This window comes from Rhinoderma darwinii, chromosome 4 (assembly GCF_050947455.1).
Source record: "Rhinoderma darwinii isolate aRhiDar2 chromosome 4, aRhiDar2.hap1, whole genome shotgun sequence".
Classification (NCBI taxonomy): Eukaryota; Metazoa; Chordata; class Amphibia; order Anura; family Rhinodermatidae; genus Rhinoderma; species Rhinoderma darwinii.
Genome location: NC_134690.1, coordinates 269,304,640 through 269,324,260, shown reverse-complemented (window position 1 = coordinate 269,324,260; position 19,621 = coordinate 269,304,640). Strand labels below are relative to the sequence as shown.

General features: G+C 41.7%; 1 protein-coding gene across 6 annotated transcripts in view; it reads right to left on the bottom strand.

Annotated features, from left to right (window-relative positions):
* Nucleotides 1-19,621, bottom strand: part of MAP7 (microtubule associated protein 7) — a 147,959-nt gene that overhangs the window by 60,109 nt on the left and 68,229 nt on the right. For all 6 annotated transcript variants that reach the window (XM_075862484.1, XM_075862485.1, XM_075862486.1 and 3 more), the window contains exons 2-3: nt 10,778-10,861; nt 8,543-8,620 (exon numbers count right to left, since the gene is read on the bottom strand). In XM_075862484.1, the coding sequence (XP_075718599.1) occupies nt 8,543-8,620; nt 10,778-10,861 (162 nt within the window). The remainder of the gene's footprint in view (nt 1-8,542; nt 8,621-10,777; nt 10,862-19,621) is intronic.

Here is a 19,621-nt window from a genome sequence, read left to right as displayed (position 1 = left end):
TTCTGAGGCTGGTGATTCAGTCCATTAACACTCTAGGGCCACATGTGGGATATTTCTAAAAACTGCAGAATCTGGGCAATAAATATTGTGTTGCATTTCTTGGGTAAAACCTTCTGTGTTACATTAAAAAATGTATTACAAATGAATTTCGGGGAAAAAAAATAATTTGTAAATTTCACTTGTACATTGCTTTAATTCCTGTGAAACGTCTAAAGGGTTAATAAACTTTCTGAATGCTGTTTTGAATACTTTGAGGGGTGCAGTTTTCAAAATGGGGCATTTTATTGGCACTTTCTAATATATAAGGCCCTCAAAGTCGCTTCGGAACTAAACTGGTCACTGAAAAAATAGGCTTTTGAAATTTTTGTGAAAATGTGAGAAATTGCTGCTAAAGTTCTAAGCCTTGTAAAGTGAAAAAAAAACAAAATGAAAAACCCACTTTTCCCCCTTACAAAATGCTTTACTATTAAAAAATAAATAAATAATACAATAAAAGCAAAAAAGTTATACATATTTGGTATCGCCGTGTTTGTAACGACCCTGACTATAAAGCAGTTACATTATTTAATCCGCACGGTAAACGCCGTAAAAAATAAAATAAAAAACAATGGAAAAATTGCTGTTTTCTGTTAATTCAAAAAGTCGCATCTACTACAAAATGGTACCAATAAAAACTACAAGTTGTCGCGGAAAAAAACAAAAAAAACCCTCATACAACTGCATTGGCGGAACAATAAAAAAGTTATGGCTCTTCAAAGATGGAGACACACAGTAAAAACACTTTTTTTTTTAAATTATTTGTTTTTGTAAGTAGTAAAACATACAAAATCAATACAAATTTGGTATCTGCAATCGTAACAACCCGTTGAATAAAGTTATGGTTTTATGTATACCACATGGTAAACTACGTAGATTTAGGACGCAAAAAAAAGAGAGAGAGAGGCAAAATTACAGGTTCTTCTTCTATCCCCCCCCCAAAAAAAGTTAATAAAAGTTAATGAATAAATTATATGTACCCCAAAATGGTGCTATTAAAACGTACAACTTGTCCTGCAAAAAACAAGACCTTATACAGCTATGTAGACAAAGAAATAAAAAAAAGTTATAGCTCTTCGAATGTGACGATGGAAAAAAACGTAAAAAATAGCTTGGTCATTAGGGCCCAGAATGCAAGCAGGGGGAAGGGGTTAAAGTCTAACTCTGTTTTGGTGTCTGATTTATTAAAAGGTAAGGGGCATATAAGAGTACAGGACTCTACTTATTTGAGTCATGAAGTTTTTGGATTTTGGTTTTCAGATCATGCTGGGAGTTCTAGTTTTACAACAGCTGTAGTGACGAAGGTTGCTGACCCCTAAAGTAGAGTACGAAGAGCCATTAATGCTAGACAAGCAGGGACCACCATGGGCCAAGATGGAACCTACCACCACATATTTCATGGAGAACTGTGAGCGGATGTAAAGACTATTAACTTTGACAGTCATTGCATTGTTAGGATATGGTTTTTTTTTGGTTTTGTTTTTTATCAATTATCTTTCTATTTGTATAAAAACTGTGATGTAACATGGATACCTCATATAAAGGGGTCCAGGTATAGTAAATAACATTATTATGCATGATGGTCTAATACTACAGAGAACCAGCGTTAAAAATGGGACTTCTAGATCTCATAGCTAGCAGTGCACCTAGAGGGAACTTATGACATTATTACAGGAACATATATCACAGTGAGGCAATGACCTCTATTGGAAATGTAGCCACTACTTTATTGCTCTCAAGCTACATTCACACAACAGGGAAAAATGGCCGTGACACGGCCGTTTTCAGAACAATATAGTTCTATGGCTGTATAGACACGGCCATCTTTGTAACGGCCAATGAATACTGGACACCAAAAAAAGGGAAGTCCAATTTTTGGCCATTTTCACGGCCCAACGGCCCCCAAAGAACTCAATGAATCAGTTTTAACGGCCGTTAATCAGGAATCAATCCTTGTGACGGACGTTAAAAACTGATCCTGGCCCTCACAAGAGGACTCCCCGGGCACAGCGCAAATAGCTCTGAGCCTGGGGATGCCTTTGATGTCATTGTCCATTTACGGACAGCGATGTCGGGGCTTTCAACTATGGAATCGCCGGTCATCGCATCTCAAACTCCCTGGCCAGGGAATCCCGTCTTGGGAAAGCCCTTAGGGTATGTTTACACACTAGACTAAAAACATCTGAAAATATGGAGCTGTTTTCAAGGGAAAACAGCTCCATATTTTCAGACGTTTTTTAAGCCACTCGCGATTTTTACGGCCGTTTTTGGAGCGGTTTTCTATAGAGTCTATGACAAACGGCTCCAAAAACGTCCCAAGAAGTGACCTGCACTTCTTTTTCACTGCCGTTTTTTTACGCGGCCATTTTTCAAAACGGCCACGTAAGAAAACGGCCCATCCGAACAGAATGCCGTTTTTCCCATTGAAATCAATGGGCAGATGTCTGGAGGCGTTCTGCTTCCGTTTTTTTGGCCGTTTTTCGGGCCGAAAAACTGCCGAAAATAGGCAGTGTGAACATACCCTTAACGTCACTGTCCTTATACGACTGACGTTTGGAGATTTGCGATTCAGGAATCCCAGAGTGTTGCAGTACTCCTAGAGGAAGCCCCAATAGCAATATCTACAGGGGGGGGGGGTGGCGCTATCTACATGGGCACCGTGGCGCTATATGGACACTATTTAGTGTGGACTATGTGGCATTATCTACATGGGCAATATGTGAGTCACTATCTTCATGGGCACTGTGGGGACTGGCATTTTATGTTCAGGTACTATGGTACTATATGTGAACTGCCACCATCTCTGTGGGCACTATCTACATGGGCACTGTGACGTTTTTAGGGGGTTGGGACAAAAACAAATTAAAACCATCCATTTTTTTTAACGTTAACTCTATTCTACCGGTCAATACGATTACGGCGATACCAAATTTATATAGCTTTTTTTTAGGTTTTACTACTTTTACAAGGAAGAAACTTATTGTTAAAAACAAAATTTGTGTTTTGTTGCCACATTCTGAGAGCCATAACTTTATTTTTCCGTTGATTGAGCGGTGTGAGGGCTTATTTTTTTGCTGTAGTTACTATTAGTACCATTTTGGCTACATGAGACTTTTTGATCACTTTTTATTAATTTTTTTGTGGGATATGAAGTGACCAAAAAACAGATTCTGATTTTTTTTATGGGGTTCACCGTGTGGGTTAAATATTGTTATATTGTAATAGTTCTTTTACAGACGCGGCGATACCAATTTTATTTTTAACATTACTTTAGAGGAAAAATGGGAAAAGTTTTACTTTTAATATATTTTTTTACACTTTTAGATAGTTAGATCACTGATACAATACACTGCAGTACTAATGTATTGCTGTATATTGTCATTTTTAGAGGCTCCTGTTAAGTCCTGCCAGAGGCAGGGCTTAACAGGAGATGAAGAAAGGCAGTCTTGGGGGCCTTTGTTAGGCCCCCTGGGCTGCCATGACAACCATCAAGTCACTGGGGGCCGATGAGCTGTTAGAAGGGGGCAACCCCCTCTTTCTAACGTCGTTGCTGCGATCGTGATTGCAGCATCTAAGGGGTTAAACTGCCAGGAACCACGCGATCGCTGTTGCTGGCTGTTAGTCCCGGGTGTCAGCTGTAATACACAGCTGACACCCCCTGCTTACACCACCGCACCACAACGTGCTATTACATCGTGGTGCGGGTAGGGGTTAACAGGAGCAGAAAGAAGGCAGACCTGGGGGGTCTTCATCAGGCCCCGGGCTGCCATGACAACTATCAGCACCCCGCAATCACCGGGGGGAGGGTGAAGGGCGCAATAGGCCGTCGGAGGGGCTGCCCCACTTTTTCTAACCTGCTTTGATCCTGCGGTCGCTATTGACCGCGGCACTAAGTTACTAAGTTATTAAATGGCCAGGATCAGAGTTCTCTCGGTTTCTGGCTGTTAGTGCGAGGTGTCAGCTGTAAGCCCACTCCATACGTCATCCTCCACCAGGACGTACAGTGTTGTCCTGGTGCCGCAAGGATATAATATACAGTGGAGGAAATAAGTATTTGATCCCTTGCTGATTTTGTAAGTTTGCCCACTGTCAAAGACATGAACAGTCTAGAATTTTTAGGCTAGGTTAATTTTACCAGTGAGAGATAGATTATATAAAAAAAAAAAAAAGAAAATCACATAGTCAAAATTATATATATTTATTTGCATTGTGCACAGAGAAATAAGTATTTGATCCCCTACCAACCATTAAGAGTTCAGCCTCCTCCAGACCAGTTACACGCTCCAAATCAACTTGGTGCCTGCATTAAAGACAGCTGTCTTAAATGGTCACCTGTATAAAAGACTCCTGTCCACAGACTCAATTAATCAGTCTGACTCTAACCTCTACAACATGGGCAAGACCAAAGAGCTTTCTAAGGATGTCAGGGACAAGATCATAGACCTGAACAAGGCTGGAATGGGCTACAAAACCATAAGTAAGACGCTGGGTGAGAAGGAGACAACTGTTGGTGCAATAGTAAGAAAATGGAAGACATACAAAATGACTGTCAATCGACATCGATCTGGGGCTCCATGCATAATCTCACCTCATGGGGTATCCTTGATCCTGAGGAAGGTGAGAGCTCAGCCGAAAACTACACGGGGGGAACTTGTTAATGATCTCAAGGCAGCTGGGACCACAGTCACCAAGAAAACCATTGGTAACACATTACGCCGGAATGGATTAAAATCCTGCAGTGCCCGCAAGGTCCCCCTGCTCAAGAAGGCACATGTACAGGCCCGTCTGAAGTTTGCAAATGAACATCTGGATGATTCTGAGAGTGATTGGGAGAAGGTGCTGAGGTCAGATGAGACTAAAATTGAGCTCTTTGGCATTAACTCAACTCGCCGTTTTTGGAGGAAGAGAAATGCTGCCTATGACCCAAAGAACACCGTCCCCACTGTCAAGCATGGAGGTGGAAACATTATGTTTTGGGGGTGTTTCTCTGCTAAGGGCACAGGACTACTTCACCGCATCAATGGGAGAATGGATGGAGCCATGTACCGTCAAATCCTGAGTGACAACCTCCTTCCCTCCACCAGGACATTAAAAATGGCTCGTGGCTGGGTCTTCCAGCACGACAATTACCTAAAACATACAGCCAAGGCAACAAAGGAGTGGCTCAAAAATAAGCACATTAAGGTCATGGAGTGGCCTAGCCAGTCTCCAGACCTTAATCCCATCGAAAACTTATGGAGGGAGCTGAAGATCTGAGTTGCCAAGCGACAGCCTCGAAAATCTTAATGATTTACAGATGATCTGCAAAGAGGAGTGGGCCAAAATTCCATCTAACATGTGTGCAAACCTCATCATCAACTACTAAAAATGTCTGACTGCTGTGCTTGCCAACAAGGGTTTTGCCACCAAGTATTAAGTCTTGTTTGCCAAAGGGATCAAATACTTATTTCTCTGTGCACAATGCAAATAAATATATATAATTTTGACAATGTGATTTTTTTAAATATAATCTATCTCTCACTGGTAAAATTAACCTAGCCTAAAAATTCTAGACTGTTCATGTCTTTGACAGTGGGCAAACTTACAAAATCAGCAAGGGATCAAATACTTATTTCCTCCACTGTAAGAGGACATGATTGTGTACTTATGGTGAAAACGTGGGACTGTCCAGAACATTATTTTTAGTGGAGGAAAATAGGTGTCAGTATAGCAATATACAGGTCCTGTAAGATGACAATAGAGTGAGAACATCTGTCTAAGAGGAGTGTTTCTGGTTGGTATTGTAGTGCATACCAGATTACTATAAGAAGGGAGGCCCTAATCAACACGCTTGATTGATGTTCATTACTTATTACAGGTTCAGTTATTATTGCTGTAGTCATGGTTAGGTCTCCACTTACTTTTGGCCAGATAGTGTATGAAACTATGGTAAACTACTCTAAAAAATTAAAACCACCTATATTCATACAAATATAATGGTGGTTTCTCTTGGCTCAAATACCCACAAAATCTCTCTCAAACCGGAGCAGGCAAAACTAAATTGGGTATGATCCAACAAATACCCTAAATAACATATATAAAGTACAGTGACGTTTACTGCTCAGACGGCACTGGTAACAGTCCAATATCATTCAGTATGGACTCTCTCCCAGAAAAATGCAGTGGACAGTCCGCAATCCAATGAGTGTGTGGATGGTAATTCTTATCCTTGTAGTTCCACCAAGCTCCTTATCGTCTCTCTCCACATTCAAAGAACTCCTGGTAGGAAAAGGATCTTATGTCTCTAATAGATGGAAAAAGGAAGACACATAGTGCAACACCCTCTGAAAAAAGATTGCTCCACGCCAAGTTTAATCCATACTCACAGAAGTAACAAGAAATAAAAGCATCAAGGTAAGTAAAAATCTTTACAATTTCTAGGCGGCACGCCAAACACTCTCGCCCGACCCTGGGTTTCGCCCTTCCGGCTTCCTCTTGATGCCCCAGAGGAAGCCGGAAGGGCGAAACCCAGGGTCGGGCGAGAGTGTTTGGCGTGCCGCCTAGAAATTTTAAAGATTTTTTACTTACCTTGATGCTTTTATTTCTTGTTACTTCTGTGAGTATGGATTTACCCCTTAATGACCAGCCTATTTTAGACCTTAATGACCAAGCTATTTTTTACGTTTTTCAATCGTCGCATTCCAAGAGCTAGAACTCTTTTATTTTTGCGTCGACATAGCTATATAAGGTCTTGTTTTTTTGCGGGACAAGTTGTACTTTTTAATAGCACCATTTTGAGGTACATATTATTTATTGATTAACTTTTATTAACTTTTTTTGGGGGGGGGGGGGGGGGAATAGAAAAAAAATCTGAAATTTCGCCACTCTTTTTTGCGTCCTAAATCTACGCCGTTTACCGTGTGGTATAAATAACACAATAACTTTATTCAGCGGGTTGTTACGATTGCAACGATACCAAATTTGTATAGTTTTTGTATGTTTTACTACTTTTACACAGTAAAAACGCTTTTTTTTCTAAATGATTTGTTTTTGTGTCTCCATGTTTGAAGAGCCGTAACGTTTTTATTTTTTCGCCGATGCGGTTGTATGACGGCTTTTTTTTTGCGGGACGACTTGTAGTTTTTATTGGTACCATTTTGGAGTAGATGCGACTTTTTGATCACTTTTTAATCACATTTTTTTTAAGTCAGGATTCACAGAAAACAGCAATTTTTCTGTCGTTTTTTATTTAATTTTTTACGGCGTTCACCGTGCGGGTTAAATAATGTAATAGATTTATAGTCGGGGTCGTTACGGACGCGGCGATACCAAATATGTGTAACTTTTTTACTTTATTTTGTTTTTTTAATACTAAAGCAATTTGTAAGGGGAAAAAGTGGGTTTTTCATTTTTTTTTAATTAACTTTATTAAACTTTTTTTTTTACTAGTCCCACTAGGGGACTTTAATATGCGATTCTGCGATCGCTATTATAATACACTGCAATACTTCTGTATTGCAGTGTATTATGCCTGTCCATTTAAAACGGACAGGCATCTGCTAGGTCATGCCTCCGGCATGATCTAGCAGGCATTCATTACAGGCAGACCTGGGGGCCTTTATTAGGCCCCCGGCTGCCATTGGAGACACTGACACTCGGCGATCATATCGCCGGGTGTCGGTGGGGGAGAGAGGGAGCTCCCTCCCTCTCTCCAAAACCACTCAGATGCGGTGCTCGCTATTGAGCACCGTATCTGAGGGGTTAAACGGGTGAGATCGATACTAATATCGATCTCACTCGGCAGAGCAGGGATTTGACAGCTCCCTGCTCTGTTTACTTATTCCGATGCCGCGACGTAAAAAGTCTATGGCATCGGAATAAGGCCCGTTAGTGACCGACGTAGAAACACGATGGACCGGTCACCAACGGGTTAAACTTGGCGTGGAGCAATCTTTTTTCAGAGGGTGTTGCACTATGTGTCTTCCTTTTTCCATCTATTAGAGACATAAGATCCTTTTCCTACCAGGAGTTCTTTGAATGTGGAGAGAGACGATAAGGAGCTTGGTGGAACTACAAGGATAAGAATTACCATCCACACCCTCATTGGATTGCGGACTGTCCACTGCATTTTCTGGGAGAGAGTCCATACTGAATGATATTGGACTGTTACCAGTGCCGTCTGAGCGGTAAACTTCACTGTACTTTATATCACCTATATTCATAGTTTCCGCAACATAATTCCATTAACACTGCAGCATTACCTAAACAAGATGCAAAATTATTGTGTCTCTGCTAAATACATAGAAATGTGAACAAATTTGTAAGTTAAAGTGTCTAACCAATATCGTAAATATTTTTCAGGTAAGCAAAATTTACATTTGAAGTCTGTAATATATTCTATTATGCTGCGATGATCAGTTTTATTAAGCAGTGATGGTAAGACATGGTTGCAATGTAAAAGTATGTTCAAAGCTTCTACACTGTGAAACAAATATAGAAAAAAAAAAGTTCATTAGATGATTCATACCCACTAGTTTTTCCCGCTCCTCTCGACGCTCTCGAGCCAGTCTTTGCCTTTCATCAACTTTCAGAGTAAGATGTGGTTCTGAAAAGCACAAGATGCCAAACATTCTCAGTGAAAAGAAAGTCAAAATGAAGTGCAGCGGCATCGATGATAAAAACACTGATCTTCTGATCTGTAGCGGATGTATGGGATTTCCACCATCGGATGGAAAAATAAATGGTGTGCAAAGAAAGTACATTTTATGCCTGACATCCAGTAAAAGCACTAACATTTATTGGATCATGACACAACCAATCCCAAACATACACATATGCCTGAATGATATTCTTCTATGAGTGTTCATATACAATCCAATAATCCAGAACGTTTGGTAACCTGGAACATTTCAGGTCTTGTTCTAGGTTAAATAATTTTTAACCAGCACGAACATTAATACACACACAATTTCAGCCTTCCTCCAGCACAGTCTTAGTACTGTATTGTGAAAATAACATCAGTCATGTGGAGAATTCAGGGACCGATCATGCAAATACTTAGAGTAATTGTACTTTCAGAAGTTCTGATCGGTCGGGGTCAGGGTGCCGATACCCACCATCCCTGAAACAAAGGGGCGGAAGCGTAGAGGCAAGCTGTAGATGGGCTCACATAGAACGTGTATCAGCATTTCTTCAGCCTAATGAGGAGCGCTGATCACAGCGGAAGGTGCAGAGTGCTTGGCTGAGCGCTTCTGCCTCTTTGTTTCAGCGATGGTGGGTGTTTTCGCACCTGGACCCCACACATCTAAACTTCAGATATGTTGCCATGACATATCAAAAGTTTTCTGAAAGTACAGTTACTCTTTAAGCAGGCAAGATTTATCTGAAGTGGACTGGCCATAAGAGAGATTAAATTTAAACATTGGCACCTATAAGATTCCAAAAAAGGGTTTAACCTAAGAGAGAGCTGGGATTTTTAGAAGTTCGGTGAGGCTTTAGATTACACGTCTATCATCTTCGTGAGCTGAAGGATGTTCTGTCAGAAACTCTCCCCCAATCTACAATGTTGAGACTACAGGCTTGTTTGCATCAGAACGAACATGTAAAACGATGAGAAATCAGAACAGTAGTACCGGTGTACAGAAATGTTACTATTTCACAAAACACACCACTACCGTATTGGTTGTCACTTTTCAATTAGTTTTTCAGAAACAGAACAGACTTATTTTGTTAACATATTTAATCAATAAAAAAAAGACACTATACCAGTAGTTTCTAAGCAGCTAATTCAACAGTGACAAATCATAAGGCTGCACTTCCAGTTAGTATTTTTGAAAACATGGCAGCCATGACTATATCTGTAAATTCCTGGACAGTCCGTACAAACAGTAAACTTTTTCCTGTGTCCATATTAAGTGTTAATGGATCCGTTAAAAAAATAAATTAGGCTGCAGGAGCTAGCTTAGAAAGTGAGCTGAAGACAAAGTAATATACATCATTCATGATGGTTTTCCAATTTGTCCCTAAAAAATGTCGGCCGTACGTAATTTTCAATCAGTTGCCCAAAAAAAAGTTGACAACCTGGAACATCTTAGTAATTCAAAAAAATTATAAACTTTTAATACTGCCCTAACTTCTGATTTACTGATATATACACAGTCATGGTTATAAATTATGTGAAATTCTAAAAAAAATTATCCACAACTTTAAACACAAACAGCACATAACAGAAAGAAGAGATGAAAACAAGAAGTGGTCAGATGTTTGGAGAGTGCAACCCCTGTCCATGTGCCCTATGAATATGCTCTGTAAGAGGTGGTCCCGCTTGTGTGAACTCAAGATGTCTATGTAATAAATGAATGGCCATTTATATGAATTGCCACCATGTAACTTGTCCGCTGCAAAAGGAAATGTATGGCTGTGTCTTTTACCCGACAAAATTATCGGTTTGCAGAGGGTGCCGAAAGCCAAACCCACGACAATCAGCTGATTGCAGCAGCGGCATCAATATGAAAGGGGTTGTATGTGATAAAGTTAAAGGGGTTTGGGTATGACGTTTGCTACACTGGTGGCACATAGAACATGCCAAACAAAGGAAATGAATTGAGCATTCACTACAATGTCAAACAACGTGCACTGTAGTGTAAATAACGGATGACAAGCACATGTCTGAGGAGAGACCCACTGCAGACGTAAACAATAAAACACCATATAAAATTAAAAGTTGTTTCAAAACTAATAAGGAGACATTAATGGAACTCACCAGATTTGGAGAGAGCATTGTCTTTTCTAGCTTGACTCAATGACATTTTCTTCTCTTGGACTTTATCATGGGGACCATTAGGAGCTGAAAAAGACAGTGAATTCACTTTAGTGTAGCATACAAAATATAAATTTTCATACACCTCTTTAGCTAATAAAAAAGCTCACTTATGATTATCTTTACTTTGACGTCATTCAAGTATGATATTTTGAAAGTTATCAGTAATACAGATACGTTATATAACTACAGGGTGATGCAGAGATTGCATGTAGAACATGGGCCTAGTGGAGCGAGCGCCGGAGCCGCCAGCCCCGGCGCCGCCCGGTGGAGCGAGCCCAGGCGCCGCCCGGTGGAGCGAGCCCAGGCGCCGCCCGGTGGAACGACCCTAGTTACTGCATTTTCGGTAAGACCAAAGAGCTCCAAGCTATGAGATAATATAAATTACTTTTTCCAAGTTCATGTCTACAGAAAAATTCAGGAATTTATAAAGCCCAGAGGCACAAATCTAAAATCATGATATAAATATTTTGCTATAGAAACGAGAGAGAAAAAGTCATAAGCAGAATGTGGAATGAAAAGTAAGCTACAGTGACCTGACATGAATGTTCTAAGTTAAACTGAAAATGATTTCTTGTAGAATAAAAGAAAGAGATTTGATCAGAGTCCTCAGATTCGAGCTTCGCGATCTTTGTTCCATCCTACGTTTTACTTCAATAGAGGCTTTTGCAACTACTAGTTTTCTCTCTTAAATACCTGTTCTGTTAAGCCAGCTCAAATAACATCCGCCTAAACTGGCATTGCCAGTTATATTTGTATTTACAATACGGCTGGCTTTGTTCACTTTGTTTCTTTTTCTTTCAAACAGTTTTATTAATTTCACAAAAAAAAAAGGAACAGATGCATCAGGGTAATAGGTTTCTCCTGCAATGTAGTGAGTAGGACACATTTCTCTACGGTCCAAGTTAGAGATAGAAGGCTAAACCCATAGTCAGTCACATCTGTATACAAAAGGTATGTACAGAACCTACATGTCTTTTGAATATTCATCAGATCCAGGAAACATTGTGGTCAAAACGTTTAAAAAAAATATATATATATATCTTCTTTTTTAAAGGGTAAACTCAGAATCCTCAATTTCCCAATTACTTCCCATTTGTTCTATAGATTAGTCTAGGAAAACATTACAACTTTGGCTGCGTGATCATATTCAATAACGTCATATAGTCAATGAACTATGGATGTTGGCTAAATGAGCCTTGCACAATGTAGCTGCAATAATGTTAAATCAATGCAAGATTCGTCTCACAGAGAAACAACTGCATACGACTAATACATTTGCATCATTGGTCTGCAACCTGTGAGGGTTTGGTCCCATATAGCAGCGTCCCCATGAGGATGAAACAAGTCTTACTTGCAGTGAGTATCTTGTGGTATTACCGGCAAAATCGCTTGCGATGCCACTACATGGGGCTGTACCCTTCCTCCAGTTGTTGCAAAAGATTGTATAAAAGCCCCAACAAACTAGGAAAGTAGCAGCTGGAGAGTAGCAATAAGTAGTTCACTGAGGTAAACACCATATAAATAATTAATGTGAATGCTGAAGGTGCACATTAAATTATATAGATAGAAATAGATAGCTACCTAGAGGCAGATAAACATGTTGGCCAATGTAGTTCAGTGAAGCCATCACAGAGACACTTTTCAAAAGTCAATGAAGAGCAGCTTAGTGCATATAACTTGAAAAAAAAGAGAAACAAAAAAAAATAAAAAATAATCTATAGCAACTTTGGTTTGGCCCCTATGACATGAACTGGTCCAGAAGATCACTGGAAACGCATTTTTTCCTTACCCACTGTCAGGGGCATAACTAGGAAAGACTGGGCCCCATAGCAAACTTTAGACTGCCCCCCCCCCTCCCCTGGGTGCCACACAACCCTCCCCATGTAGATAGTGCAGCCCTGTGGATTCCGCCATACAGCCCCCTCCCTGTAGATCGCGCCATACAGCCCCTCCTGTACATAGCGCCAGACAGCCCCCCTGTACATAGCGCCAGACAGCCCCCCCTGTACATAGCACCATAAAGCCCCCCCTGTAGAGAACACCATACAGCCCCCGTAGATAATGCAATAGAGCCCCCCTGTATATTGCACCATACAGCCCCCCATAAATAGCGCCATACAGCCCCCCCCCCGTAGATAGCGCCATACAGCCCCCCCCCGTAGATAGCGCCATACAGCCCCCCCCCGTAGATAGCGCCATACAGCCCCCCCCCCGTAGATAGCGCCATACAGCCCCCCCCGTAGATCGCGCCATACAGCCCCCCCCCCCCCGTAGATCGCGCCATACAGCCCCCCCCGTAGATCGCGCCATACAGCCCCCCCCCGTAGATCGCGCCATACAGCCCCCCCCCCCGTAGATCGCGCCATACAGCCCCCCCCCGTAGATAGCGCCATACAGCCCCCCCCCGTAGATAGCGCCATACAGCCCCCCCCCGTAGATAGCGCCATACAGCCCCCCGTAGATAGCGCCATACAGCCCCCCGTAGATAGCGCCATACAGCCCCCCGTAGATAGCGCCATACAGCCCCCCGTAGATAGCGCCATACAGCCCCCCGTAGATAGCGCCATACAGCCCCCCGTAGATAGCGCCATACAGCCCCCCGTAGATAGCGCCATACAGCCCCCCGTAGATAGCGCCATACAGCCCCCCGTAGATAGCGCCATACAGCCCCCCGTAGATAGCGCCATACAGCCCCCCGTAGATAGCGCCATACAGCCCCCCGTAGATAGCGCCATACAGCCCCCCGTAGATAGCGCCATACAGCCCCTCCGTAGATCGCGCCATACAGCCCCTCCGTAGATCGCGCCATACAGCCCCCCCGTAGATCGCGCCATACAGCCCCCCCCGTAGATCGCGCCATACAGCCCCCCCCGTAGATAGCTCCATACAGCCCCCCCGTAGATAGCTCCATACAGCCCCCCCGTAGATAGCGCCATACAGCCCCCCCTATATATAGCACCATACAGCCTCCCTGTATATAGCGCCATACAACCCCCTATATATAGCACCATACAGCCCCTCCTGTAGATCGCGCCATACAGCCCCCTGTATATATAGCACCATACAGCCCCCACGCCCAAAAAAACAGCCTGTAGCCTATGGTTTGTCCCACAAAAGACATGTATCCCCTATCCACATTATAGGGGATACATCTGTGATCTCTGGGACCCCCAGCGATAAGAATGGGGGACCAAAATTCCCCCGAAGTTCTCCATGAGAAACCTCGGACTATCGGTGTCGGTGCACGGCAGCTCAAAAAAAATGAAAGAAGCACCGGTCACGCATGCGCACAAGCACGACAGGCGCTCCATCATCCGACACGATGCAGGACCGGGGCAGGAAGTGACGTCACAGCGTGATCTCTTGAGAAAACGCTGTGTGTCTGTGCACTGCCAGAAGCTGGGTAGTAACGAAGAGAAGTGGATGATGCTGATTCGTCAGCATCATACACTTCCATTCACAACGCCCAGCTAGTAAAAGAAGTAAAAACGCCCAGATGTACATACACAATACACGCCCACTTGTACTTTAACTTTAAACACGCCCAGTTGTACTTTAGAAAACCTAATTTGCATAAATATAAAAATGGTCATAACTTGGCCAAAAATGCTTGTTTTTAAAAAAAAACAAACGTTACTCTTATCTACATTGCAGCGCCGATCTGCTGCAATAGGAGATCGGGGTTGCAAAAACTGGTGACAGAGCCTCTAAGTAGGAGTTTGTGGTCTACAGTGTCAAAGGCTGCAGAGAGATCCAGAAGAATCAGGATTGAGGATTTACAGTCCGATTTAGCTGCCAAGAGATAATTTAAGACTTTAGTAAGGGCAGTCTCTGTGGAGAGTAGAGTGCAGATCTAGATTGTAAGGGGTCTAGAATGGAGATAGCAGAGAGATAGCGGATAAGGTGAGAGTAGACCAAGCGTTCCAGGAGTTTGGATATGAAGCACAGATTAGAGACTGGTCGGTAGTCGATACCTCCCTGCTCTGCCATAGTGTTCAGTGGCGTCGCGCTGTAGCTGCCATTGCGGCTGCTAGCGGAGCCTCCGGCCATGGGGCATGTGCCAGCGGGCGGCACGGGCCCCCTCATGCCGTGGGCCCCGTAGCAGCTGCTAAAGCGGTTGTAATGCCACTGCCCACTATTGCTTGCAATTTTTAGCTGGTTTGCGTATCTCTAGTGCTCAGTTTGCTCTGTTCTATTAACAAAAAAAGAAAAAATGTTGGAGCAAAGCGGATGACAAAACTGATCTTATTGTTTTCAATGGAAAATCAGTTGTTTCCATTTTACCCCCAAAAAACGTAATAAAAAAAAAAAAAGACCGCTCGTCCAACAAAAAAATCAAGCCCTCACACAGCTCCATCGATGGAAAAATAAAAAGTTATGGATCTTAAAATATGGTGATACCAAATATTTTTTTTCTTAACAAATGGTTTTAAAATTTTGAAAAAAGGTAAAGGATATAAAAAAAATAAAATATTAATTTTGGTATTGCCGTAATCGACCCACAGAATAAAGTTAACGGTCATTTTTAAATCGCACATTGAACAGCATAAATGCAAAACCCAAAAAACAACAGAGGAATTGCTGTTTTTTTTTCTCTAGATTTCACCCCCACAAAGAATATTTTTTAAGTTTGTAAGTACATAATAGGGCTCAATAAATGATGGAATTAAAAACTACAACTCATCCCACAAAACATGGCTTTATCGACAGAGAAATAAAAAAATAAATAAATAAAAGTACGGCTCCTGAATTACAGCGAGGAAAAGACAAAATTGACAAAATGGCTGCGTCATGAAAGGGTTAACGTTTATGTACAGATAATGCTGAGTATTTATACTGTTGTGGCCGACACTTGGAGATCAGTATAGAATGTATACATTTTGCGGTATAAAATGACATTTTGACCGTGTTCGGACAGATTACGTCCAGTTCTTGACTTCTGATAATATCTGCCTTGACAGTGCAACAGCGCCCATATAGATTCTTGCAATTTTCCACACCTTTGGAATTACCCTGGATGATTCAGCAGTGTTGACAAGGTGGTGAAGCAGGTGCTCTATATACTAGGTTTTGAACGGATGGTACGTGCGCCCCAGGGGGTACATGCCATGTCTCTAATGGGTTTGTTTACTGTGTTTGTGCAGTGAATTTAATAGCGCTTAGGGGTACTTTGATGTAATTTGTTTGAGGGGAGGGCTACTTGACTTAGTAACTTTGCGAAAAAAGATTTGAAGGAACAAAAATAATCTGAACTCTCTATGCAATAGTGCCGGAAATTAGATCTGAACTTTCTATAACCTGTGTTGGCTTAGGGGGCCAATAATAGAAATGAGCTGTGAGCAACTTCGAGCTGCAGCTAAGAAGAAAGCTCCGCATTTCAATCTGTCCAAGACATCTATGTAGACGTTTCTCAACCGGACACACATGACATGTAGCAATGACAACTCAACAATACACTGCATGTTATCTCTATTTATATACTGGCACAACTATCATATTAGCCACGTGAAAACATTAAATAGATAAATTGTTGAATAATGAAAGTGGCCATACACATTAAATAACCGTAGGCCGAAAGCTCATTCGGACGACAGTTATTTCTTTCAACACCACCCAATGCGCGGCCAAGCGTGCGTGTTTGTTTCAATGGCGAGAGAGGAATAAGCCACTGCCAAAACCCTCTAACATCAGGTTACATTCCATGCGAACAAGGATCAGGCAGGATGAAATCCAACACATTGAATCCTTTTTTTCCCATGATATATGACGTCAAGGGGGAATTCGGATTGATTTGTCAAAGCTTTGTCTAATATGTATGGGCACCTTAGGACCTGATCTTTGCTGAAACGTATGCCCTTTATCTCCAGATAGTATGATACGATGATAGGAGCGTGTCTTTGTTGCATAATTAAAACACGGATAAGATTAAGGGTGCCCTCAAAAGTGGCGTGTTTACATCTTATTTTTGCAGCATTTAACACACGATGTGGGAGACTTTACAATGTATGCCTATGGGAGTTGAAGAATATTTTTCAAATAGGCATATATTGTAGTTTTCCGCTGCAAAAATACAATGCTAGTACACCACGTGTCAGCACTCCGTAACAGGTACCGTATATATGCTATACATAGCCCCGTCCTTCCTTCGAATGTATTCAGCGTGGATGGACCTGAAGAGTACAATGCACATTTCAGACTGGTTAGATTTAACCCCTTCCCGACCACCCCACGTAGATTAACTGGCTGCAGCGCTGGTCCTTGTTCCTGCAACCCGTTATTCTACGTGTGCTCCTAACGGAGCGCACAGGCATTCCCCTATGCCTGGGATCTCTCAGTACTGGCTGATACTAGCAGCCTTCGTACTGAGGGAACATATCGGTTGGGATCACAGCCAATTAACCCCTTAAAGGCGGCGGTCAATAGAGACCCCGGCATTTAAGGAGTTACAACAACATCGGCACCCCGCGGCGCGATTGCGGGGTGCCGATGGTTTCTACGGTAACCAGAGGCCTAACAAAGGCCTCCAGTTCTGCCATCTACAGAAGGCAATTGGGTATGAAACGGACAGGTATAATACGCTGCAATACATAAGTATTGCAGGGTATTATAACAACGATCCATTCGTTGGATCTTCAAGTCCCTAGTGGGACAAAAAAAAAAAAGTTTAAAAAAAATGTACATAAATAAGTTAGTTACAACGAATATTTAAAAAAAAAATAATAATAAATATGTCGTCATCGGCGCATCCATGACGGCCTAAACTATAAAAATATGATGATCTTTATCCTATACGGTGAACTACGTAAAAAATATAAAAATTACACAATACCATAATCACTATTTTTAGCAACTTCAGCTCCTAAAAATTTTTATAAATAGGGATCAAAAATGGTACCAATAAAAACTAGTTTGCTCAGCAAAACACAAGCCCTCACATAGATTTCTTAATGGAAAAATAAAAAAGTTCTGGCTCTTAGAATATGGTGACACAAACAAAATGTTTTACGGTGTTTGCACTAGACAATCATGGTTTTAAAAAAAATATGAAAAGAAATATATACATATAGTATTGCCGTAATCGCATCTACCCGCAGAATAAATTAAAAATGTAATCATAGGTTTTGGAAATTTTCTTGAAAATGTGTGAAATTGCTGCTTAAAGAGGCTCGGTCACTAGATTATAGGTGCCCTATCTCCTACATAATCTGATCGGCGCTGTAATGTAGATAAGAGTGGTTTTTATTTTGAAAAACAATCAATTTATGATCAATTTTGGATTCGTTTCTTAGACAACTGGGCCTTTTTCACCTTTTGACCAAGTGGACGTTGTGAAGAGAAGTGTATGACGCTGACCAATCAGCGTCATACACTTCTCTCCATTGATGTCCATTTGTACTCTCGTGAAATCACGCTGTGCTGTCACATACACCCACATTAACTTTACTGAAGTGTCTTGAGAGAATAGGCATTGCCTCCAGCCAGGACGCGATGTCTATTCATACACCCGACACTTCGGTAACGTTTCTGTGGGACTTAATCACAGCACAGCATGATCTCGCGAGATCACGCTGTGCAGTGAATACAAATGGACATGAATGGAGAGAAGTTAATGACGCTGATTGGTCAGCGTCATACATTTTTCTTTACAACACCCAGTTAGTCAAAAGGTAAAAACACGCCCAGTTGTCGATTGAAAAACAAATTCGCATAAATCTAAAATTGATCATAACTTGCCCAAAATTTATCGTTTTTCAAAATAAAAACCACTGTTATCTACATTACAGCGCCGATCAGATTATGTAGAAGGCGGCATTTATAATCTGGTGACAGAGCCTCTTTAAATTCTAAGCCTTGAACGTCCTGGAAAAATCAAAGGATGTTCACAAAACGATGCCAACATAAAGTAGACGTATGGGAAATGTTAATTAGTAACTATTTTTTGTGGTATTACTATCTGTTTTACAAGCAGATACATTAGAACTACAAAAAACGTTAAATTTTGGTGTTTTTCACAAATAAATACTGAATTTATTGACCACATTTTTTCCACTAACAAAGTACAATATGTCACGAGTAAACAATCTCAGAATTGCTTGGATAGGTAAAAGCATTCCAGAGATATTACTACATAAAGTGAGACATGTCAGATTTAAAAAAAATCGGCTGCGTCCTGAAGGGGTTAAACAAATCTTAAAGGAACAGTGTCATTACTAATTATTTTTTTATATGTCAAAGATGTTAGTGCTTTATTAAAAACGTTTATATTCATTTGTGTGTTTGTGTTTTACTTTTTCTTATTTTTACACTTTTTCTTCCCTATGGGGGCTGCCATTTTTTGTTCCATTTCTGTGTGTGTCGATTAACGACACATACAGACATGGAATACGGCAGCCACAGTCCCATAGGGACTGCGAACGGCTCCCGTCCCATTGACTTCAGCGTACGGCGTCTGTGTGGGAACCGCGCATGCGCCGCTCCCACACAGTCCAATTCGAAATTGGCGCCGTCCGGCGCCATTTTCCTGTGGACCGGAAGTCGCGGCCGGACAGTAATATTACTACTTCCGGTCGCGGCTTCCGGATTTGTGTACTTGGACCAGCGGCAGCAAACGGAGCGGACGGGCCGGAGGGAGCCGCGGCGGCAGGAGCAGGTAAGAGATTTCAATGTATGTTCGTGTTTGTGTGTGTTTACTACTGTATGTAAACCTACTACACTGTGTGTTAGCTCAAAAAATGGTGACACACAGTGTAGGAGGTTACACCGTTCACACCCCTCGTTTATCCC